This window comes from Leuciscus leuciscus (genome assembly GCF_965113295.1).
Source record: "Leuciscus leuciscus genome assembly, chromosome: 7".
Lineage (NCBI taxonomy): Eukaryota > Metazoa > Chordata > Actinopteri > Cypriniformes > Leuciscidae > Leuciscus > Leuciscus leuciscus.
Genome location: NC_138731.1, coordinates 1,754,792 through 1,771,619, shown reverse-complemented (window position 1 = coordinate 1,771,619; position 16,828 = coordinate 1,754,792). Strand labels below are relative to the sequence as shown.

Below are 16,828 nucleotides of genomic sequence, written 5' to 3'. Positions count from 1 at the left end.
TTCCAGAGTTAAGTTGCTGAAATATCGACCTCTTTTGAATTGTCAACTGTCTATATTGTATCAGAGGCCCTTTGCGATGCTTATACTGGTCTTCATTTGTACATGCACAGCGTAATTATTTATATTTTATGTTGGTTGTTTCAACCAATTTTCAAGCACTGCCGTTAGCTAGCGCGACTTCGTCAGCTAATAGTTCGGTAATGAATCGCTACCACCTTTATAGCAACTTTTATTTAATTTAATTTTTTGGGATATACTAACTTTTCATTATGTTATTATTGTCTTGAGTGAAGCGGCTTGTGAGAACAATGCTGGACCTTTACGCTCTTATTAGAAATATGCCCTCAAACACTCTGGAGACCATCCCAGATGATGTCCCACCAGCAGAGAGGCCTTACCAGGGTCTTACCAGCCCGTCCCGGTCCAGCACCACCAGGGTCTCCCTGCTCAGCTCAATAAAAGTCTACATCATTTCTTATTTTATATACTGTAAATTTAAATGTTTATGTTGATTTTGATATGTTTAACGGATGTTGTAAATAGTTGAAAAAAAAGTACTTTTACGTAGCCAATAGAACAAATTATTTTTATTTAACAATTTTATTTAAAAAAATAAATAAATAAAAAAGTATAGAAGAATTTGTTTCATGTAGAAATTATGTCCGTCATTACATGCAATGCCTCTGTCCCAACACCTCATCCATGAGGACAAACCAGGGCCAGGTTTCAGCAGTGGGTTTCCCACTCACACCCTCACATGTCCCAGGACACTTGCAATCCTAAAGGCAGAGCAAATTAACCATGGCTTGTTAACAATAACAGCACAATACATTTCAGCAAAGACGTGTGTATAAACGTTATTACTTTGTAATTTTTTTTTTTTTTTGCCTGTATGGGAGTTACCCTCCTCAGCGGACCAATTTTCTCCAGAATTGCTCTAAAAAAGTAGAAAAGGGTACTTATGAAAAATATGAACACAGGGGTGCAATCTTAACATTAATGCATTGTTAACACTGCAAAATGTGACACATCAGGACATGCATACAAAATACTTAAGAAATCATATTTCTGGATACTCAAATTTGGTTAAAACCTTTGTAGACATAGCTTGCATGACAGCACTACAAAAACACAAAAGTGAAACCCCATTGCCTTATCTACTGCTTTTCTTATTGTTGTGGGCTTTATAGGGTGAGTGATATTTTTTTATAATACACAAGTGAGATAGACTAATGCAAATATTAAAAATAGGTTGTTGTCTTGCCTCCAGTTTTTCGCCCCCGTAAAGAAATGGTCATTTTCAGACCACAGTTTAATAAATTGAGCGGTCTGCTCCTTGCTCCCTGAAAACTATTAAACTAATATTAGCACAAGTTCTGCCTCAAACCACCTGAGAAATGAAGCCACGCAATGGTGACAAAGGAGTTAAGATGAAGTTTATAAGAAAGAAAAACTTGTGGCTTTTAACTGTGGTTTCGCTAGCTATTTGAGTCAATGAAAACATAACACTTACATTTAAATGTGAATTTGCCGTCCACCACCGAACTCTTGGCTGCAATTTTTTTTTTATAAAAATGCTGTCGTCACCAGCTCGCAATAACTTATGGGGTAGGATAGGCCGCTAAGGATACATTTATGTATCCTTCCTTTCACGGGGAAACGAAGGGTGCATTTGGCGACGCTTTTGAATCAGGGTAGCCTTCGTCGCGTCGCGATGACACAACCGGCCTTCGAATACGGCCTTCGAAGGATGCAGAATTGAATTGGAACAGCCTTCAGCGCGCCGCGGTGACGCAATTGGCCTTCAAATGCGACTTTCCAAGGGTGCAGCCTTTGAATTGGGACGTCCTTCGCTGTGACGCAATCAGCCTTCAAATACGGCCAATCGGCCTTCAAATACGGCCTTCGGAGGATGCAGCCTTCGCATTGGGACACAACTACTGGCTCTGCGGCGGCCATCTTGTCCGGAGACTCTGGATCGGCGGCGGTCATCTTGTCCGGAGACTCTGGATCGGCGGCGGCCATCTTGTCCGGAGACGCTGGATCGGCGGCTGCCATCTTGTCCGGAGACTCTGGATCGGCGGCGGCCATCTTGTCCGGAGACTCTGGATCGGCGGCGGTCATCTTGTCCGGAGACTCTGGCTCGGCGGTGGCCATCTTGTCCGGAGACTCTGGATCGGCAGGCGTGACGTGAACAGTCTCTGGATCGGCAGGACTGACGTGAAGAAACTCTGGCTTGGCGGGTACTGTGGGGTTGCTCCTCGTCCGCCAAACCCACAGTAAAGGTTGAGCCACTCAGTAACAGGGCCAAATCAATATAAAATTCTAAAGTCCATTGAGGATTGTGCAGTGGCATGGCTGACCTGAGTGGCTCAGATAATCCCCCTCTAAAAAAAAAATCATGAGGCACAAAGAGTCCATTGAAGTTACATTTGCCAGTTCAATAAAGTCTCTCACATATTCCTCTATGGGCCGGTCTCCCTGACGGAGACACATGATCTGTGCTGCTGGATTCATCTTTGGACGGTCGTTCTGTAATGATGAGGCAAGGACGAAGCAGAGAGAGAATCCACATGCAAGTAGTGATGTTACGTCTGACACCGACGCTCCGAAGCTTCCTTCGAACGGTCCTTGCAATGAACCACTGCTTCGGAGCTTGTATCATTACGTCACTAGTCACGTGAAAATGACTTCTGAAGCAAACACACTGGTTCACTCCTGTAGTGAACCACCTGACTGCTTTGACAGCCCAATCCAGTGTTGACAGGTTTGAAACCTGGCGGCTGTATTTCTTATAAAAGTGAAGCCAAACCATGGCAACACTGTGGGTTGCAGTAGTCGGTGTCTCTAAAGCTGGTGAAATTGTTTAAAAAAAAAAGATATCACCTTTCACCAAAGACAAAGAAAATAATATTTCTGAATAAAAACCATACCATTTAATGAACACTTTGTCTAAGCCTTCTGCATGTACCCAAAGCACACCCTCTGCCACATTTTTTTTATTATTAATTAGAGAACATATGATCATTGTTGCATAAAAATATGCATCAAAGACAGAAACTTCAAAAACCCTCTGCTACATTATACAAGTACAACCAGTTACACAAGCACATCCTTTTCAACATACAAAAATATCAGTCCCACCAGTTAACAAGTTAAGAGTTCTGCTTCCCACAGCTAAACAAGATAAAGCTTTCACACATGATACTGCCCTGCTAAAAAAAAAAACTATAGAAACCATTAGAAATTCTATTGGATTTAATGGTTTTCATGAGAATTTTATTGGTTGTAATGGGAATTATAGTGGTCTCTGTGGGTCTCTACTGATATGTGTTGGGTTCTATTGGTGGGGGCATTAAATCCAAAAAAGAATTCTGTAGTGGTTTAAATGGTAAAAGCCAATGGTTCCTATTGGTATTTTAATAGAAACCATTAGTATTTCTGTGATGGTTTCCAACTTTTTTTTAAGCTGGTCTGATCTTCTGTCCTTGTCTAAAGAAATAATTACACACACACATCATGCTTAATGTTTTATTATCAAGGTGAACACATGAAATTCATCAGTATCTGTAAAATTCACCTACATAAATGAGTTTCACAGCACTAACACTGTTTCAGCTTTGATCGCCTCGGTAAACACGTAATAAACGGGGCGTTAACATATAAGCCTACTTGCATTTTATGGTTGTTGCATTACATTTACTTCACCAGGAGATGGTGCTGCAATTTTTATATGAATGAAGCTTCGAGTAATGAACCATTTTCGACACAATTGTATCAGAAAGCAATAATGCTTCGAAACGCTTCATTTGGCCATCACTACATGCAAGCACTACTTAATGAAACAAACAGGTAGTCCAGGGCAAACAACAGAACATGGAACTCAGGACAGGAACAAGGAAAAGTTAACAGCTAACAGCAAACAGCTACAAGCTACAACAACCAACAAACAGCAACTGAAGCACAGAGGTTTAAATACACAGGCAAACAAGCTAAACAAGATAACAAGGGGGCGTGGCTAATCAGAAACACCTGGGGAGACTAATAAACAAGAAAAACTACAAAGGAAGTCCTACAAAACATGGCACAGAACAGGAAATAACAAAAGTCCACACAAGACAAGGAGAACACAAGACAGGAATCATGACAGACGCAAATGCACAATGAATTTAAACATCATCAGCCGTAGTAGAAGACTGATGTTAATTAATAGGAGAATGTAAAAAGTCGTTGGTCTTACCTTTAAGTTGTGCGCTTGTTGGTAGACGTGTTTTTTTGGCGGACTCGACGGGGAGCACACGGTGATGACATCATAAAGGTTGATTGGCTGAGGCAGATGTTGTCCCAGGGTCATCATAAAGATATTGGTCTCAGGACAGCTCCCACGCGACAAAATCAGGACGTGCGCTTCGCACATAACAAGCAGTCTTGGCCCGAATGTGTCCTCAGACTGGCACTGCTGGCCTCCGGTCGGCAATGGCATGTCTCCTGTCAGCCAGAGCTGGGTCATGTGTGGCAATGATGGCACAGCATGATCACGGCAAAACATCTGAGGCCTGAATGTTGGTGGGAGAAGTGTGGCCAAGATCAGTCCATTGATTATGTGGCCCAAATCAGGCTTGTGACCATGGGCCATATAAATGCACTTTCCCACATTGGAAATTTTATCTGGCAGTTTCAGTTTCACAGAACCCCTTTTTCCTCGGCCCACATAACGCATGACAGCCCTGTAGTGTTCCAGATCTGGATTTAAGAATAGGACCACACATGGACTATAACTGGCTCGATTCTCAGCCAATTAATGACCCATAACTGGCCCTGCACTGGGCCTGGGGTGCGTTTCCCGAAAGCATCATTAGCCAACTATGGTCGCAAGTTCCGTCGTTATCAGCATAGTTCAACGATTTGGAGTTTCCCCAAACCATCGTTCCAACGAACGTTCGCAAACAGCATCGCAAACTTGTGTGGTTGGAACGACAGCTCTTGAGCTGTGGTTAGAAGCATAGTTTCTAGTTTACATGAGATGTAGACTGAATAAATCCTTATCCTTAGCAAAATGAGCAAGCTGACATTCAGTACAACCTGTGTTATTTATTTAGAATACATACAAATGTAATTTACGTCTTTTAGTTTGTCAAGAGATTTAAAGCACCGTTTTTGAAGACTGCGCATGTGCGAACGTGCTCTACTATGTAAGAACGAGCCAAATATTGAGTCTGGTAATAAAGCAAAATAACTGAGAAAAATTAGAAATGGTCTTCAGATGCCATGTCTGTAAACTTATATGACAAAATCTAGCGTTAATTCGATCTCAAACAGATTAATTAAAATAAGTTATTAGTCCACCACGTGCGAGACGTCATAAACCAACGTGGTTGAACGATACTTTGCGACATACGGTTTCGGGAAACAGTAGTCGGGAGACTAGCTAGTTGATTTCTCCAAAGATGCATCGTACTATGGTAGTTAAGCAGCGAGCTATATAGTTGTACGGGAAACGCACCCCTGAATAGTTTTAGTATTGGTACAGATCGGAACTGGGCCAGAAGAAAATAGCTGAATAGGAATATTTAAGACCTGTAGGGGGCAGTCTAAAAAGCAGCAAAGAAGGCAAGCTTCAACAATAGAGATTTTAAAGTCTCAGTTGAAAACTTAGCTTTTTAACTTAGCTTTTAGTTAAGGGTATTATGTTTATTGAAGTAATAACTTATTTTTCTCCCTATACTGATCTCACTATACAGTTGTGTGAGGGTGTATGTCTACGAGTGTGTAGTCATGCCTTCATCTGCTATTGGTAATTTCTTTTTTATATATGTGTGTTTTAACCCTCTGGGCGCCACGGTCGAGTTTACTCGACAAGATGCGGCACTGAATAAAACGGCCGATTTAGTCAAATAGGGTGTCAAATTTCGTTCGACCTCCCCTCCACTAGTTGGCAGACATGTCATACTTCATCCCCGACTCAAAAAAAAGTCATGCTTCTATACAAAATATTCAAGCTAGAGCGCATTGAATCAGTGCGAACAAAAGCGGAGCTAGTGTGCGAGTGAGCCATTTTATCAGAGCAATATTGTCAACGTCAGCGAGTATTTGCATTAGATTATTATTATTATTATTATCTAATGGCATCAATAAAGCTTACCCGCAATGAAGTGTTGGGTCTTCTATTCGCGGACCCTGATTCTGAAGGGGAATAACGTTATCTGCCTTCAGAAAATGACGGTGATTCTGAAAGTGAAAGTATAGCCCTACACCAAGCACAAACGGTGAATCCTTTGCCCAATATAACGTTAGATGGTCCTTTGCCCAATGTCAGTGGTGGGAACAATGTTTCCCGGGGTCGGAGTGTTCATCGCGACGTTAGCAGGCGCGTTAGTGTTGTGGGGAACGAGGCGGCCGCGGGAGATTTTTACCACGCTAGCCATGGTGACCGTGTGCCTCTCCGCAATCGCGGCGACAGTATTGTGGTGGAGACTTTGTCTAATGCCACTGGGTATGTTAGACGAGGTCGAAGTATTCATAGGACAGTTAGGGGGCAACGTGGAGGCAGGGTGGGGAGTCGCAATGACAATGACAGTAGTCCGAGCTGTGCACACTCGGCGCGCGCGCGAGGCAGATCTGGCCGCGCCCGCGCTGCTGCTCGTAGCAGGAGAAGAGGCGATGTGACACGGGGCAGAGGGGCTATTATGCATAGTCTATCGCAAGACCACACCATGAAACACTACAAGAAATGTCACCTGGATGAATAGGGAGTCATTATCTCTACAGCAAAAGCCCTGCAACAATTGTTTTTGTCTGCCATTTATTACACTGTTGATTTACTATCTATTTCCCTGACCATTTAGTAGTGTACAATATGTGTTCTTTTTTGTGTGTTCATGTCCTTGTGATGTGTGCGTCTTTGTCAGCTAAAAAACAAAAAAACAACCAAATAAACATCAACAAAAACCATAAAAATTCTATAATCCAAGATGACCGCCACCATATGACGTCATAATATGCAAATTAGATGGGAAAATGTAATCCCTACATAAACTTTGGGTCATCCTTAATATTTCTCTAATTTACAGAAAGTCTCTATCTTTTATCACTTTTAAGATATAGCCTTTTGAAATTAAGATGTCAAAATCGAACGTTTTAGGAAAAAACCTCACTTTCACTTTTCACTTTCACCCACTTCTGTCTTGATTTGTTTGATATAAAATGCTCATTGATGCTATGTTTCAGGTAAAGTGTGTTTAAATGAGAAATGTGTGCCTTCAAAGAATGGATATACCACCAGAGAGGAAAAGTAGTAGAAGTATAGATAACAATTCTGTTTTGGGACTGGGCTAGATAAGGCTCAGGTGTGGCTCTGTTTGGGTTTACTTAAGGCTGAGAATAGGTACCAAGAATAAAACCTATTCTGTGCAGGGGTGTGTTGTGGGTCATTAACTGGCTGAGACTTGGGCCAGCTATGGCCAGTGTGTGGCCCTTGTCTTTAGGCCACTACAGGGTCGTCATTCTTTGCGGGATGTGGGCCGAGGAAAAAGGGGTTCTGTGGAACGGAGCTGGGCCTGATAAATGTTCATATTTGTGAGATTTTTGAAATTCCGCACATTGCTCACCCTTGTGTCACAGTGAAAACTGCCAAATGACCCATTCGTACACATAGAAACCACAAAATAGTGAAAGAGCAAAAAAAAATTACAAGAGCAGTCAAATATGAGCCTTAGTGCATAAGATGTTCATATTTGTGTAAAATTTCGTACATTTCTCACCCTTATGTCACAGCACAAGCAGGGAAATTACCCATTGGTAATCAGCAACCGTCTCAATGCGATCGTGATGAGCCTAATTGTTTTGTATGGAATACGTTTTCAGAGTGCGGCTTTGGAACGCCGGACGCAATCTCTCGCGGGACAGACCGTTCAGGTGCGCAACTCTCACAACCTAGCATATGTTCACACATATTTGAAAAATGCTCACTGAGACTTCGAGGGGCTCTCTGGAAAACTCAAAGTTGTGACCCAGCGTCTGATCCAAGAGAATCAGGTATCGACACATCCGGCCCACTCTCCCAAGAAGATTGGTGCCTTCCATTTCGACATACATGTTCGCATGACAATTGTGATTTTGGCTTGACTCTGGCCAGAGAGAGATCGATCGGTACAAGAGTGAAACCCAGAAACCAGGCGAATACAGCAATGTGCTTGGACTTGTTGCAAGCAGCAAAAAAAAAAAATAGGCTTTACAATGACATAAAACATATGTATATTGGATTTTATTTGGCCGAATGACCAAGAAATTTACAGTAATTTAATCTGCCTGATTATATTGTCTGCTATGTTTGCTTATTTATTAAATCCAGGTGGGTGATAAGATAATATAATCTGATACAGAATATAATGTATATTGTAGGCCTATATGCAGGGGCGGACTGGGACAAAAATTCAGCCCTGGCACTGTAGCCACACAAACACAGTATACTGCCAAAAATGATTGTATACTGCCAGAAAGCATTTCAAGGTCAAAGGGGCAATGTCCACTGTGCCCCCCCCCCCCTCCCCCTCCCTTCCCTCCCTCCCCCTCCCCCTCCAACCTTTCTCAACATTTCTGAGAACACTTTTTTTTTTCTTTTCTGACAACGCACTTTTTCATGAGACATTTCCTCAGTAGCAGAACTTTAACTATAACTACAGCCTCAGACTTCTTACCATATCAGGAACAGAGACTCCAGGTAAGATGTGATTTTAAAACAATATCAACGGGCAGTGTCAGTGTGTGTTGGAGTAAAGGTTGAGAGAAGGTTAATACAATGCTCAGCAAATCAATCTACATGTTCACTGAAAGGAAAAGTTAATGCAAGTTTTCAGAGGATAGACATTAGAAACTGTGAAACCATGAAGTTGAAACTGGAGAGACTAGAAAGTGCAAAGTTGTATTTAACTATTATATTATCTTTTACCTTTTATATTACTGTTAAAAAAACTGTTAAAAAAATAAAAAAAATAAACCATTATAAATGATTTGCTCTTATCATCTGATCATGGTTGGATCTCTCTATTAGTGTTATTGGATCTTAGTGCTGCATTTGACACTATTGACCACAACATTCTTTTAAATAGACTCGAACATTATGTTGGCATTAGTGGAATTGCACTAGCATGTTTTAAATCATACTTATCTGACCGTTATCAGTTTGTAGCAGTAAATGAAGAGATGTCTCATCGATCACAAGTTCAGTATGGCGTACCACAAGGCTCAGTACTAGGACCGTTGCTGTTCACTCTGTACATGCTACCCTTGGGAGATATCATTAGGAATCATGGCATTAGTTTTCACTGTTATGCTGATGATACTCAGCTCTATATTTCTTCACGCCCTGACGAAACTTACCAATTCACTAAATTAACGGAATGCATAGCTGATATAAAAATTTAAATAGTCGACCCTATAGTCGACCGAGCTGGGGACTATTTTCAGGCGCTGCGTCATATCATTACGCCTGCTTTTCCGTCGATCTTAGTACACGATGTAACTACAGAAGAGTCAAGTTTTAAATAGGAAAAATATCGAAACTCTTTGGTCATTTTTTTGAGAGAGATGCTAATGGTCCTGTCCGATTCAATGATCTATGCTAAGCTATGCTAAAAGTGGCCAGACCCGGAGATCGGCTGAATGTATTCGAAAACTGTAAAACTCAAAACTGTTTAACTCTGGGGGAGTTGTAAAATGAGCCTATTTCCAAAAAAAGTGGAGTATCCCTTTAATAAATTGTGATTGAATCTCCGTTACGGTGTTTTTTTGTATTTTGTTTTTGTAGATATTCAAATATATTTGAATACATTGCTTGATATTTGATATCCGTTCGAATTTGATTTTTCTCAAAAGTGACAGCCGTAATGATAACACGGGACAGTGATGATGATACATAACAACAGAGCCTAAACCAATGAGAACGCGGGACAGTGATGACAATACATAATGACAGAGCGTAAACCAATGAGAACGCGGGACAGTGATGACGATCCATAACAACAGAGCGTAAACCAATGAGAACGCGGAACAGTGATGACGATCCATAACAACAGAGCGTAAACCAATGAGAACGCGGAACAGTGATGACGATCCATAACAACAGAGCGTAAACCAATGAGAACGCGGAACAGTGATGACGATACAGTACATTACAACAGAGCGTAAACCAATGAGAACGCGGAACAGTGATGACGATCCATAGCAACAGAGCGTAAACCAATAAGAACACGGGACAGTGATGATGATCCATAACAACAGAGCGTAAACCAATGAGAACGCGGGACAGTGATGACGATACAGTACATAACAACAGAGGGTAAACCAATGAGAACGCGGGACAGTGCTGATGACACATAACAACAAAGTGTAAACCAATGAGAATGCGGGACAGTGATGACGATACATAACAACAGAGCGTAAACCAATGAGAACGCGGGATAGTGATGACGATCACAAATTACTCCATTATCCAGCTCTCTTGACTGATTTTGAACTAGTTACATCGGAACAATCAGCAGATGTAGTCTCCAAGTTGAAGTGTATTAGCTAAAAGCTGGATTCTCTTTCCACACATCTTTTTAAAGAAGTTTTTATGACTTTCGGTGTCAGTGTGACAGCTATAATTAACAGCTCATTAGCGAGTGGAGCTGTTCCTAGCAGTTTTAAACATGTGATATTACATCCCTTGTTAAACAAACCTTTTCTGGATCCGGCAATACATGACAACTACAGAACAATCTCCAAACTGCCTTTCATGTCAAAGATTTTGGAGAGAGTTGTTTATTCCCAGCTCTACTCCTATCTAAATACATTTAACATTTTGGATACATTTCTGTCTGGTTTCAGATGTGTTGCACAGCACTGAATCTGCATTATTGAAGCTCACAAATGATATTCTACTCTCCATGGACTCAGGTTCGCCTGTTGTCCTAGTTTTGTTAGATCTCAGTGCTGCGTTCGATACAATCGACCATGATAGTCTTTTAAATCGTTTAGAATGTATGGGGGGCATCCAGGATTAAGAAAATGGGATCATATTTCCCCAGTTTTGGTATCTCTACACTGGCTCCCGGTGAAGTTCAGGGTGGATTTAAAAATTTTGACTTTTGTTTACAAGGCACTCTTTGGTCTTGCACCCAAATATATTAGTGACCTTTTACACCCTTAAGGCAGGCATACACTGTGCGAATTCTGCGCGATTTGAACTGAACAAGTAGATGTAAAGCCAAAGCCAAAGCTCACGTTTTATGTGCTCACACTATACGGTCCGATCATCGAGCTGTGACTTGACTGCTCACACTATACGTGTGGAATATGTGCGATAAACCCCCATGCCGGGTTGCACCAATAGACCATGATATCGTGTATCCAGAGATATTGTCAAAACAAGCATCAGCTGTCAATATCAAGAGGATTTAGCATTTCCAATTTATGTATTCAATTATTATTAGTATTATTGTATTATTATTATTAGGGAAGGCGCACTTTTATTATAAAATTGATAGGCTATTATAATTAATTTGCCACGCAATAATTTCATAGCGCATCACCGCATAACCGACAGCTGCGAGGATAATACAAGATTACATAGAAGCTTACTCCTCACTGAAAATTGTCTAAAAACATTTAAGTCGATTACTTTGAATAACAGGCCTATAATAAAAATTATTAACAGTCTATAATATTTCCGAACACTGCAATAATCAGTCACCAACGAAAATTAAAAACAGCTTTATTTCAAAAACAGCTTGTGTAACATGAACATTGTTTAACAAGTTAATAAAAGAGGCAGGGTGTAGCTACATCACAGGTGGCTTAAAAGATGTGGCTAATATGGTTTATCCATTTTGCAACACGAACTGGAGGTAAGCAACAGTAATTTGTAGCTAGTTTGATATCTACAGAACTTAAAGATCTCCCTCTTTTCGTTTTCTTTCTTGCTACATTAAAGATGAAATGGTGACACGTCTGTTTTGGCGCAGGCGCAGTGAGGGAAAAAACACTGAGTTTAGGGCAATCGGTTCGTAGCTCTGCTTCAACTGTGCGATATAGTCACGAGGAGTGACCAAAATTTCTGACATGCCAGAAATTCATCCGACCATCCGATTGCCGGTCGGGAGAGGTTTATAGCCTCTCGTTTCCCCCTGTACACGGCACGAACACTGCGCGATAAACTACGCACGACAAAGCTGAAAATCGTCCCGACCCGAAAAAGAGTCGCACGAGTCAGATTTCGGCTCAAAATCGGACGAAAATAGTACAGTGTATGCCCAGCCTTACTCTCCAACTAGAGCACTTAGGTCTTCTGACCAATTGCTATTGACGGTTCCTCGTTGCTGTTATAAATCTAAGGGTGACCGTGCCTTTTCGGTGAAGGGTCCGAAATTATGGAATAGTCTTCCTTTCCATGTGAGGTCATCTTCATCACTAGCCATTTTTAAGTCTTCTTTAAAAACATATCTGTTTTCTTTGGCTTTGAATAGATCATGAAATGGGTTTTTGAAGCTGATATAATGTATGATGTTGTATTTAAAAAATAAAAATAAAAAAATATTCTTGCTTGATTTGTAAAGCACTTTGGGTCAACTTCTGTTGTTTTTAAATATGCTATAAAAATAAAGGTTGACTTGACTTGATCAGAGAAGGTTATGAGGAGTCAGCAGGACTCATCAGTGGCATCTGGTCCCTGTAAAAAAACAATAACAACTGTGAACATGCTGAAATCAGGAGCAACTAGGGCTGCACAGTTTAGGGGGGAAATCTGGTTAAATTCTGGGTAAAATTGCGATTTAACATTGACATCGTGCCTACTTGTAGGGTTGCACTATTTCATTATTATAAAATTACAGTATTTAAGAATAAATATAATATAGTCATTAAAATAATAATAATAATTTTACCTTTATTTTATAAGAAAAATGCAGGCAGCCTATAACTATAAATAATTAGAAAGGAACACTTAAGAAACAACAAACAAAGAACGAGAACAAATGGTGACAGGGAAAACTAAGCAGAATATGATAATGAAACTAAACAAGACAAGGTCGTGATAGGCATCTCCTTCACATTGACATTCAAACAGGTCTCCTTGTTGACGATTCCAAGATGGCGGCACGTTTGACATACCTGAATCAGCCGAGCTGCATCTACTGTGCATATCTATGGTTGGCGACCCTAGCTGTGGTGAATGCACAGGTAAGATGTATTTCATGAGATTAAGGATAAAAAACCTTTGTGGAAGTTTTATTTTTATAAAAAAAATATATAAAAAATGTATGAACCATTCCTTCAAAAATAGGAAGTGTTACAACCCAAACCTGATGAACTTCAGATTTTAAATAAAGACACCAGAGGACTTCATTTCTTAGCATACGAAGGAAACACAAAACATTCAGGTAAGATTGAAATGTTGTTACAAAATGTGAATGTGCTATCAAAAATATCACTGGACAGATTCAATATCATTTGAAGGAAAAATTGTCTCAGGTTACGTATATAACCTGGTTCCTTAAGAGGGGTTGGTAATGACATTTCCATAGTGTCAACACCATGACAGCATCTAGTTCCCCTTTCAGGGAACCAAGTTACATGCGCAACCAGAAACGTTCCCTTTCGGAACTCAACGCTGTCATGGCATTGACACTATGGGAATGTCATTACCAACGCTGCCACACTGAGGAAGATTGTCTGCTCAACAAGGCTGTGTAATACTGGCACAGACAACTGTTGAATGCAAACATGACTTGGTAAACCCTGAAGGACCTGTGACCCTGGGGTTGAGCCCATATCCAGACTGTAAATCCTGAGTAATGTGTGTGGAGAGGGCCAGCCGGCTGCAGCACAAACCTTATGTAAGGGCTCACCCCTAGATAGAGCTATAGAAGATGCTACACTCCTTGTGGATTTCCAGAGGCAAAGCCATAATGAGAGCCTCATAGGACAGAGCGATAGCATCTATAATCTAATGGGAAAGGCACTGCTTGGTGACTGTGTTACTAAAGCAGACCAGAAAACAAGACAGGGGTAGCTGCAGGTTGGAGCAATGGGCGTGCAGAAAGGAGGTGTGTTTTGGAGGTGTGAATTGCTACAACAGAAACTAACCCTGCCGCACACCTTGGTCGACAGCTTTCGCGACCAATAATAAAGACCCTTCTTTGTGCACCTACCATTCGGCATGCCCCAACCTTTCGTCATGCTCATTACTCCAACCTGCAGATATCCACACTTGCAAAAAACTGGGAGAATGTATGCCACTGGCCCGACATAAATCCTAAGAGCCTGGATTGGTTATAGTAGATGCAGCCTCTCTATTGCTATGGCAATTAATGCGGCGAAGGGAAGTACGACCGGGTGGCTGGTTACAGGAGGTGTGCAAAATAGCTCTGATCATACCTGGGGCAAAGTCTACTGACAGGGCCTGCAGATCTCCTACTCTTTTGAGCAATGTCAATGCAAATAGTAGAGCCACCTTAAAAGTGAGAAGCCTCTCTGAGGCTGACTCTAAGGGCTCAAATGCTCAAACAAAACTTTCCAGGACCACAGAAAGATCCTACAAAGGAACTCTGCAATTTTAGGTCATACAATTTTCTTGTGGTGGGAGCTCTGGAAGTCAAAAGTGTCTCAACATCCTCAGTTGAGAGATCAGAATCTATGAGCTGTTACCTTTCAGGGACAAGTCCCAAAGTTTCCAAATCTTCAGCCAGAAAGTAAATTGCCCTCTGGAAGAGCAGTTTGGTTTCTGCCAAAAGCAGGAACTGCTGTGCCTGCCTGAATAGGAGGTGCAAGCACAGCTCGCTCTGGTGATTGATGTAAGAGACTCTATTGTAAGTTGCTTTGGATAAAAGTGTCTTTTAAATGTGTACATGCAAATGAAACATTTTATATGATATAATTATACTGACCTGAAGGTCGAAAGTTTAATTCTGTATTTCCTATGACCATTTTCTTTGCCATGCCATGTGCTTGCTATGGCTTCAGTGCTTGCTTGACCCCATATTGCTGCTTGCATCTTTATTTTAAAATGGATTTCTTCAGTATGAACTCTTTCCCTGCCATTGATGGAAATTTGCATAATTTGTGACAAAACACTTTCCCGCCATTGATGGAAATTTCCGGCATTTCGTGTTTTCACTGTTTTACGGTAGGGGACACTATTACGCATCTTCTGAAAGAGTACCAAATCACCTGATCAAAACACAGGTGAAAAAGAAGCAGAAACATTCATTCATCAACATTAAACATCACATTAATCAAACTGCCTAATGTTACAGAATGAAAAGTCGACCCAGGACAAACTATAGGACTGTGCAAGCTTTGAGGGTGTTGACTCAATCTACTCCATCCATCTATGTTTTGATCATCGTTCTGAATTAGATCTAGATGTAGTCTTTGACAAAAATGTGATTTTTTTTCAGCTTTTTGCTCAAATGGTTGCTTTTTTTTTTTACTTAAAAGGGAAATGCATAAAGCTAGAATAAAACCTTTTTGTTTTTTAAAGCAGAGGGTGTGCTCTTTATTTAAAAAATTGCATGTTTGAGATATTCACACAACAACATATTCTGGGGGGTCATGGAAATTTTGTGAAAATGATCAAAAATGCTGGCAGTAGCTAGCAACTTTTTTCAGAAATGCTGGCGGGTAAAGAGTTTTCATTGAACAGTATTCATTATAATAATTCGTTACATTTATATAGCGCTTTTTCTGAGACCTCAAAGCACTTTACATAGAAGGGGGGAATGCGACGGCAGCCATATTGCGCCAGAACACTCACCACACACCAGCTTACTGGTGGAGAGGAGACAGTGATGAAGCCAATCAGTATATGGGGATGATTAGGAGGCCATGATCGACAGAGGCCAAGGGGCAAATTTGGCCAGGATGCCGGGGTTACACCCCTACTCTTTTTCGAAGGACATCCTGGGATTTTTTAATGACCACAGAGAGTCAGGACCTCGGTTTAACGTCTCATCCAAAGGACGGTGCTCTTTTGGCAGTATAGTGTCCCCGTCACTATACTGGGGTGTTAGGACCCACACAGACCACAGGGTGAGCACCCCCTGCTGGCCTCACTAACACCTCTTCCAGCAGCAACCTGGTTTTTCCCAGGAGGTCTCCCATCCAGGTACTAACCAGGCTCAGCCCTGCTTAGCTTCAGTGGGCAACCAGTCTTGGGCTACAGGGTGATATGGCTGCTGGTATTACCATCAGATATAATTTTGTTAATATATGATAAATATTCTAAGTATAAATTATACCTTTTATTTATCTACTGCAGCCCTGGCATCACAGCCCATTGAAGTGGCAGCTCTAGGAAGACCTCTGTTTCCTGGTATGCTGTATGACTGCCGCAAGGATACCTTCATTCCAGGTGCTTTACAAACCTAAAATATATAAATAAATAAATAAATAAAACATTTCCCCTCTTCATCAAATATTGCATCACTAATTACCAATCCTTGTTTAAAAACACTATAAAACCTGCATGTTTCTTCAACAGTACATCACTTCCTCGTACATCTATCTATAAATTACAGCAACGTCTGTTTGTCTGTCTGTCAGTAAGTCTGTGTGTGTGTGTGTGTGTGTGTGTGTGTGTGTATGTGTCTGTGTGTGTCTGTGTGTGTTATTCGCATATCTCTCGAACCGTTAGTCCGATGGATTTCAAACTTGACAGGTGTCTTGCTACGGGCACGAGAAAGTGCAGTGCCAAGTTTGACGTTGTTTGGATTAGAAATGCAAAAGATATGGTCAAATATATCGGTAATAGAAGCACTTAGAAGGTTGTGGTTTAAAAATAAACATTCTGACA

At 41.0% G+C, this 16,828-nt stretch overlaps 1 protein-coding gene across 4 annotated transcripts in view; it reads left to right on the top strand.

Moving 5' to 3' along the window:
• LOC309502182 (stonustoxin subunit beta-like) overlaps positions 1-16,828 on the top strand; it is a 65,304-nt gene that overhangs the window by 22,671 nt on the left and 25,805 nt on the right. For 3 of the 4 annotated variants that reach the window (XM_082174455.1, XM_082174456.1, XM_082174454.1), the window contains exons 3-5: positions 13,103-13,215; positions 13,319-13,415; positions 16,295-16,387. In XM_082174455.1, the coding sequence (XP_082030581.1) occupies positions 13,126-13,215; positions 13,319-13,415; positions 16,295-16,387 (280 nt within the window). In that variant the 5' untranslated portion in view covers positions 13,103-13,125. Of the gene's footprint in view, positions 1-8,588; positions 8,720-13,102; positions 13,216-13,318; positions 13,416-16,294; positions 16,388-16,828 lie in introns of those variants that run through there. The other variant, XM_082174453.1, reaches the window with a different exon arrangement.